This window comes from Mandrillus leucophaeus, unplaced genomic scaffold (assembly GCF_000951045.1).
Source record: "Mandrillus leucophaeus isolate KB7577 unplaced genomic scaffold, Mleu.le_1.0 Scaffold83, whole genome shotgun sequence".
Lineage (NCBI taxonomy): Eukaryota > Metazoa > Chordata > Mammalia > Primates > Cercopithecidae > Mandrillus > Mandrillus leucophaeus.
In genome coordinates, this window is record NW_012109030.1 from 999804 (window position 1) to 1008221 (window position 8418).

At 47.5% G+C, this 8418-nt stretch overlaps 1 protein-coding gene across 2 annotated transcripts in view; it reads left to right on the forward strand.

Annotated features, from left to right (window-relative positions):
* The window catches only part of RSU1 (Ras suppressor protein 1), a 254842-nt gene extending 246797 nt beyond the window's left edge, over positions 1-8045 (forward strand). For both annotated transcript variants that reach the window (XM_011968103.1, XM_011968104.1), the window contains one exon: positions 7416-8045. In XM_011968103.1, the coding sequence (XP_011823493.1) occupies positions 7416-7518 (103 nt within the window). In that variant the 3' untranslated portion in view covers positions 7519-8045. The remainder of the gene's footprint in view (positions 1-7415) is intronic.
* The last annotated feature ends 373 nt before the right edge of the window (positions 8046-8418 follow it).

Below are 8418 nucleotides of genomic sequence, written 5' to 3' on the forward strand. Positions count from 1 at the left end.
AAGGCTTATCTCAGGTCTCAGATTGATTTAGCCCTCTTTTCATTTTTCAAAACACTTCGGTGAGCCCAGGGCAACCTGATTTATCAGTTCACCCGCCAGGTACATAATGGGCGAATACTCCCCTTTTCCAGTTCAGATGGCAGAGGTTCTGGAAAGATACAGGACTCTGAGGCTACGCAGCTAGTAAGTGACAGAATTCACACTCACTCCATCTTTCCTGCATACTGCCCTGCTTGCCTTAGTGCAGAGAGAGAGGACATTGGGTGAGCCAGGTCCCCCAACCGCTTGCGCTGTGGCTGCTCTGTGCCAGGTGCCAGGCTGGGTACCCCATCCAGCAGCCAGAGGTTGCTGTTTTTCATGCATGCACCAGGAAGAGTTGTGCAGACATCCTGTGTAGGACACACTGGGAAGGGAAGTCACCTGCGTCAGGAAGACCAAGGAGGGAACCATTATAATAATTGAATGGCCATGTGACATGGGCCTGATTAGGAGAAAAAAGGAATGGATGATGGAAATAAGAATAAACGAGGTGCCATAAAACAGCTAGTTAATGAGTTACGGATCTTTAGAGGAGCTGATGAAAGCTGTGGTCCCTTTCTGCTGAAATATACACATACAACTTTAGAGTTTCAGACACTTCTGGGGTCCTAGGCTAAGAACGTCTACTGTAGAAGAAACTAAACTTCTATCAGACCTGATTAGTATGGTGACCAAAAAAGAGAGAATGTCAAAATGACTTCAGCATCTGCTCCTGAAGTTCTAGAGACATGGAGGGACAGACCTGTGGAAGGTGGGGTGAGGGACTCTTCCCTGCCTTTTGGGGTTTGATAGCCAAATTGTCCCAGTGGGCTGAAGAGGATGAGGACTTGGAGAGCGGCTGCTCAGAAACAGTCATGAAAGTTATAAAATTAGATGGGAAGAAGACACAAAGACACACAAGGACCATTGAGGTGTCCAGAGAGAAAACAAGAATCAGGATGACATCCTAGAGCCAAGGGAGAACATTTTTAAGAATGAGTGGCTTGGCGGAGGGCATTGCGGGGGAGGAGGGGCGGTCTTCCTTGCTGCTGCAGCAAAGGGATGTGAGACCCTTGGATCTGACGTAAGACTCAGTTTTTTCAAAAATGAAGATGCCCGCATTAAATAAAATCCATGTATCAGCCAGGCGCAGTGGCTTACGCCTGTGATCCCAGCACTTTGGGAGGCCGAGGTGAGAGGGTTGCTTGAGCCCGAGTTCAAAACTAGCCTAGCAACATAGTGAGACCCCCATCTCTACAATAAGATTTTAAAGTAAGCCAGGCATGAGGGTCTGCACCTGTAGTCCCAGCTACTTGAGAGGGTGAGGCAGGAATCCCTTAAGGCCAGAGGTCAGTGCTGCAGTGAGCTGTGATCATGCCACTGCATTCCTGGGTGACAGATCCATACCCTGTCTCAGGAAGAAAAAAAAAAAAAATCCACGTGTCGTGTGATAGAAAATCATGCATAATACATACTGCTTACAAAAAGAAAATGTTGCAAAAGTTATTCTGAGTACAGTAGACTGGAATTTTTTGCTGTACAATCTTAGCCATCCATACATGGCAGTGGTCAGTTGCAAGGAGCTTGAAGCGGCCTGTCTGCAGGCTGTTTTCACAGCACACCAGCGAGGTCACCAGCCTGCCAACCCAGGCGGTCTCCAGGATCATTTCCCAGTGATCCTTCTACAGGTGGGCTTCAGCAGGGTTCCTGGGGTGGCTGCTTAGGGCAGGGCCCACTCCTGCGTTGGTGTTGGGGCTTCACAGTGAGATATAGAGCCCCTGTGAGCCTAGCTGTCTGGTTCACTCATCTCCCACCACTGAGAGCATTGCAGGCATCTCATCTTTGAAACCATTTTCAGCAACAGAAGCCTATTCATCAGACTCTCAAGAGCAATTGATCCTCTCGTGTCACTTCAGAGTGCTCTTTCTCGGTTTTTCCCACATCTTAATTGTCTCCCAGTTCTCTTCTCCAAATCCTGGGTTTCAGGGGAGAGAAGATGTTCTAGGGCTCCATGCCAAAGGGTTTCCTCCAGTTCCTGGGCTGAGCATTTTACCCACCAGCCACTGCAGCCCCATGGGTGACCTTGGGCCAGGCTCCCTTTATCACTTTCCAGCTGGCATAGCTGAGTGGCAGTGCCCGCCGAAGCTTTCCCAGAAAGATCTGCACCAAAGTGCAGATTCTGGGCAGCACGAGGGCGTGGCAGCAGCCTGCAAGAGATGGAAGGAGCTGGCCCTGGTAGCCTGCGTCAAAGAAGCTTCCTGAGAGGTTAGAGGTGGCAGCTGTCATTGTGAAATGCCTACTGTGTGCCCAACGAACAAGAGCATTTCCCTAATTTAATCTTCTCCCAAACCTTCCATGGTAGCTGGGAATCTTCATCTTCCTTTTGCAGATGGAGACATCAGACTGTTGGAGGTGAGCGAGGTTCCCCAGGGCACACATCATTCAGGACCAAGCAGGGTGCGGAAGGCAGAGGTGATTGTCAATCTCAGAGACTGTTCTCCAGGAATCCCCAGTGCAGGGTGCAGTGGGCTCCTGTAGGGCCAGACAGGTGCCACGTGAGCAGAGAGCTGCGGTGGCCCCCAGGGTACACGCTGTCTAGGAGGGGACAGTGGTGCCAGGGTCTGAGGGATGGTTGGGGTTTCCCAGGTGCAGGAGATGGAGAAGCTGTGTTCACCAAAGCCCTGGGGGAAAAGTACAAGTTACGAGAGGTCGGGACAAACGTTTTTCACCAACGCTGGCACTTCCTCGCATGGCGCTGCGTGGTCTGGCACTGTCTTTCCTCTCAGGAACTGCAAGGAATAGGATGTCTTTCAATGGCACTGGCTGCTCTGTCCTCTGTAGTCAGTCACTGCTACAAATTCAATCCAGGTACATGCAAAACACAAGCCACGAGTGTTAGCTTCAGAGGATGGGGCGACAGGGACCAGCCAGTTCATACTAGCAAGGGGACAATTTGCAAACCTGTTTTCACTTCCTCTCATAGAAACTACACCCATTTTTCCTTTGGGACACACCTTGCCTCTCTGAATCTTGGTTCTTTCATTTTTCCATCTTTCTAATTTACCCCAGAAATTCATTTTTCCTATTGAAATTAAGCAGAATCCTCATGGACAGGCCACCCTGTGAGGCCCAGAGAGGCTCAGCTACTATGTTAGTTCTCTACTGCTGCTGTGACAGCTTACCAAAAACTTAGTAGTTGAAAACAAAACGAATGTATTACCTGGTAGTTCTGGAGGTCAGAAGTCTGAAACCAGTGTTGCTACGTTGCATCTTTCAGATTCTAGGGAAGAGGTTTCCTTGCTTTTCTGGCTTACACAGACCACCTGTGTTCCTTGGTTCATAGCCCCTTCCTCCATCTTCAGAAGCTGCAGTGTAACATCTTCAAATCTCTTTCAGTCTGACCCCCTGTTTTTATTTTTGATTGATTGTTAAGGTCTTGCCCTATGGCCAGGCTGGATTGCAGTGGGGTGATCATGGCTCACTGCAGCCTCAAACTCCCAGGCTCAAGCAATGCTCTCAGCGCAGCCTCCCAAGTAAGTAGCCGGGACTACAGGTGAGCTCCACCACACCTGGCTAATTTTTTTTTGTACTCTTTGTAGAGATGGGGTCTCCCTATGTTGCCCAGGCTGGTCGTGAACTCCTGGCCTCAAGCAGTCCTCCCACCTTGGCCTCCTAAAGTGCTGGGATTACAGATGTGTACCCCTGCACCTGGTCCCTCCTGCTTTCTTATAAGGACCCTTTTGATGACACTGAGCCCACAGGATCATCCAGGATTCTCTTCCCAGCTCAAGGTCCTTAACTAAGTCATGCCTGCAGAGTCCCCACTGCCATGGAAAGTAACAGTCACAGGTTTCAGGGATCAGATGTGGCCACCTTTGGGAGCTGTGATTCTGTCTACCACACTTACTTGCCCAATTGAGGCCCCGTGGCTCGTAACTGGCAGAGCCAGGAATGCAACACCAGACTGTGGAGTTTGTTGTGACTACACCGCCACTGCCGTAGCCACATCCCCGTGAAAATGGCCACTTATGGCCGCTTAGCAAAACGCCAGCGCTCCTCTGCCCACACAGCTGGAGGAGGTAAAGGATCGTGCGGCGGACAGCAGCGTCATCCAGCCCTGCCGATGACTCACTGAGGAAGTGGGCCATGCATTTAGCTCTGTCTTAGTTGCTTGCTTCAAAGAGGATTAAAACCTTTGTTCCAGCGGTGTTTGGGGATTTAGCGTTGATAGAAAATACCGTGTTATTTTGCAGGGGAAACAGCCCTAAAGAAGGAAGGTAATCATATAATTATTTTGATTTAATCACTCTTGACTGTGACCCCACGTCTGTCCTACTTTTCAGCAAGCACTCGCTGGCTGCTTCCAGTAGGTTTGCCATGGTGCTGGGCTTACCGAACCAGCCTGCAATGAAGACAAACGACATCTCTAGCTTACAGATAAAGAAACTGAGGCATGGAGAGGGAGGCGAACATTGGTAATCATTTGCCCAGAGTCAACAGCTAATAAATGTAAAAAGCAGGATTTGAACAGCAAGTTCAGGGCCGCCGGCTCCCACCTGGCCCTTTGTAGTGACTTGCTCTGCAGCTCCAGGACGTTCAGACCCACACTGGGATCTGAATGTAAAAAGGCAGAGACTGAAACACAAACATTCCAGTTCACTCCGAAAAAGGAGAAGAGCCTTGCAGCTTTTGCAACCCCTTCTGAAATTGCTTGCCTGGATTCCCGTCGTCAGGGCCCAGCTGAACACCCACCCCTTCTGGGAAGCCCCCACACCCACCTCAGCCCTTCCCTCATTCAAGACATGACACGAAGAAGGGCCTTGTCAATTCCTTTCAATTCCTACTGTTCCTCTCCCTCTGCTAACCTCTTATCATTGCCAAGACCCTTTCCTTACACTCAAGTATTGCTAGGTTTCCATGGGCATGAACGGTGGAGTCATCTGTCGACTTTTAGAATCCTTACGGTTTAGAGGCCAGGTGCGTGGCTCACGCCTGTAATCCCAGAACTTTGGGAGGTCAAGGTGGGTGGATCATTTGAGGTCAGGAGTTCGAGACCAGCCTGGCCAATGTAGCAAAACCCCATCTCTTCTAAAAATACAAAAATTAGGCAGGCATGGTGGCAAACGCTTGCAATTCCAGCTGCTTAGGAGGCTGAGGCACGAGAATCACTTGAACTCAGGAGGCAGAAGCTGCAGTGAACTGAAATAGTGTCACTGCACTCCAGCCTGGGTGACAGAGCAAGACTCCATCTGAAGAAAAAAAAAAAAAGAATCTTTAAAGTTTGAAACTATCTTTGAATAAGAATATACATACATATTTTTTTGCTCTGTGCAGATAAGGGGTTGGGAAAGAGAGGGAAGATCTCTGAGGCTGTAAGGAAGCTGTGTGTATCGCTGAAGCTGGGACAGGGCTACTGTCTGCATTACACGAGCACAAAGACCTCTAAATTCCTACAGATGTGGAAAACCAATTTCCAGGCTCTCATGTTCTGTCTAGTACATATGGAACCTTCTTGATGCATAAGAATGGCCTCCCCTTTTCCTGGAGAGCAACCCCAGCACTTGGCTGGATGTGTACACCCTGGCTCGTAGGTCTGTCTCTGGCCAGCTCTGAACCCTGCGTTCTGTACTCCGTGAGAGTGACTGTCAATGGAACCTGCTTGTACCGCCTCCAAGGTGACACTTGGAAGACTGGAATAGAATACAGCATGGCCTCTCAAAACCATAGTGTCCAGCTTTCCTGGATCGCAAAATCAGTTGGGCAGTTCCATCTGCCAGCCCTTCCCCTCTGCCTGTCAGCCATGGTGCAGATGTCATCCAGAGCACTAGTATTGGAGGCCAGGCACAGTGGCTCATCCCTGTAATCCACTTTGGGAGGCCAAGGCAGGAGGATTGCTTGGGGCCAGGAGTTTAAGACCAGCCTGGGCAACAAAGTGAGACCCCATGTCTATGAAAATAATTTTTTTTGGCGGGGCATCGTGACTCAAGGCCTGCAATCCCAGCACGTTGAGACGCGGAGGTGGGTGGATCACTGCAAGTCAAGAGTTCAAGACCAGCCTGGCCAACATGGTAAAACCCCATCGTTACTAAAAAATGCGAAATCAGCTGGGCGTGGTGGTGCATGCCTGTAAGCCCAGTTACTCAGGAGGCTGAGGCAGGAGAATCGCTTGAACCTGGAAGGCGGAGGTTGCAGTGAGCCAAGATCACACCACTGCACTCCAGCCTGGGCAACAGAACGGGACTCAGTCTTAAAAAAATATATGTGTATATATGTGTGTGTGTGTGTGTGTATATATATATATATAGATATATATATATTTTTTTAATTAGCTAGGCATGGTGGCATATATGTGTAGTCCAGCTACTCAGGAATTCTGAGGCGTGAGATCACTTGAACCCAGGAGTTTGAGGCTGCAGTGAGCTATGATCGTACCACTTGCCCTCCAGCCTGGGGAACAGAGTGACAGAGTGAGACACTCAAAAAAAAAATGCCAGACGCCAGTATATGCTAAACAGCCCAAGATGCCGGCATCCAGAGAGTGTGTATATTCCTCGTGTGGATACTAGAGCTGGGGCCACCTGGTACAGGGACGTCAGGCTCTGTGCCAAACCTCATTCATAGCGACTACAGGCTGTGGAGCTGGGTATGCCCTTGCTGTAGAGGACCTGAGACACCCGCCAGGCTCTCTTGGAGACACAATTATATCAATAAAAGGAGATAAGTTTGAGCTGTATTTATTTTAGGGTGGCTTTTAATTTGTTTTAATCAGAATTACTCATAAATTATCGATTAATTACCTTCTACTGTTCAGTTAAATCCTCTCAGCCACAGAGGCAGCTTTGCTGTGCAATGAATGCCATCCACCGTAATTATAGGGCACTTTGTCAGCATTTAATCAGCGGTACTTATTAATGTGGCATTGATGTGTGTTAGCCCGCCCCACGCTATCTATCATGGGTGAGCAGCCAGCACAGATTCGGACACCATTGCTCTCTGTCCCATTAGCCAGCCCCTGGGCTTTCGAGCCAAGCATCATGCTCACTTTTCACTAAATAGACACTCTGTCTCGTCCATTCAATTCCATTTTTATCATTGTCGACTTAAACACTCATAAGCTTTTGAACTTCAGTCCAGAACGGCTGAGCAGGGCCTGACCAGTTCTCCCAGTGAGTGTGAAATCCCGAGAGACTGGTCCGTGATCAGACGTCATGGCATGGCGTGCATGTGTAAGAGAATTTTATATTCACAGCCTATGACCTAGAGAACACAGAAGTGATCTTTTGGTTTTCTTTGGCTTACTATTTCTGGAGATTCTTCTATTCCTGAAAGCTCTTCCAATGAAAGCTATGTTGTGTTGGCAAAATAGATCTGATGGTGTCCTTTCTCTGTCTTTGCAGCCTCTATGGCAGACACATGCAGGCCAACCCAGAACCACCAAAGAAGAATAATGACAAATCGAAGAAGATCAGCCGGAAACCCCTGGCAGCCAAGAACAGATAAGGAAGGGGTTGGCATCGGCTGGCCTTCCAGCACCTTCTCTCTCCAACACTTTGTTCTCTCTTGCTCTGTCTCTCAAATAAACACAATGCGTGTGTGGCCTTTTTAATTTTTCTTTTCACTCTCTAATGCTTCCCACCTTACCTTTTAGATTCTTTTGGTAGGTGGGAGATTGTTGTAAGGTCTTTAAACCATTTCCATTTGTTTCTTTAAAATTACGAAAAGCAGGGAACAAAGCTCTTATTCAACTGCAAATTCCATAGTGGGCTCAGGCTTTTGTTGAATAGACATCACAAGGTTGCTTATTATCAAAAGAATAATTAAAATCATGTAACCATTTAAATGTCACTGTTAACACTTTTCACTCTTTCTCTTGATTCACACAACTCATTATTTTGCTTTATTAAAAATCTTCTTCACCACCGAGATATGTTAATTTAACTTACAAATGATTTTAATAAAATCTTGAGTTTGTATCACATGTTACTTGTTGACCCAGAATAAAAACAGTCTGATCTTGGGGTATAACACATTTTCATTTACTTTTCTCCCCCAAAATCATCTTGTCCAATTTTATTGGTTATACATGATAAACTTTTCATGAAAGAAATGCAAAATTAAATCACAGTTCGTTTCTTCTCACATTAATTTGTCAAGTTTTTTTTCTTTGAAGACTTTCTAAATTAGGAAGCAGAAAAACAAATCTCTAGGAGATTCTGCCAAAGGATTTTGGAAAGTAGCATTCCTTCGCCGAAGAAATGGTGATTTCTGCCAGGGGCTGGTAGACAAGAACTGTGAAAGGGAGAGAGAAAAAACCTCAACTATGTTTTTTGTCACGGCAGAAAATCTGCTCACATCAAAGCATTCTTCTAAGCGACTTCGATGCCAAGGAAGTTGTGTAAA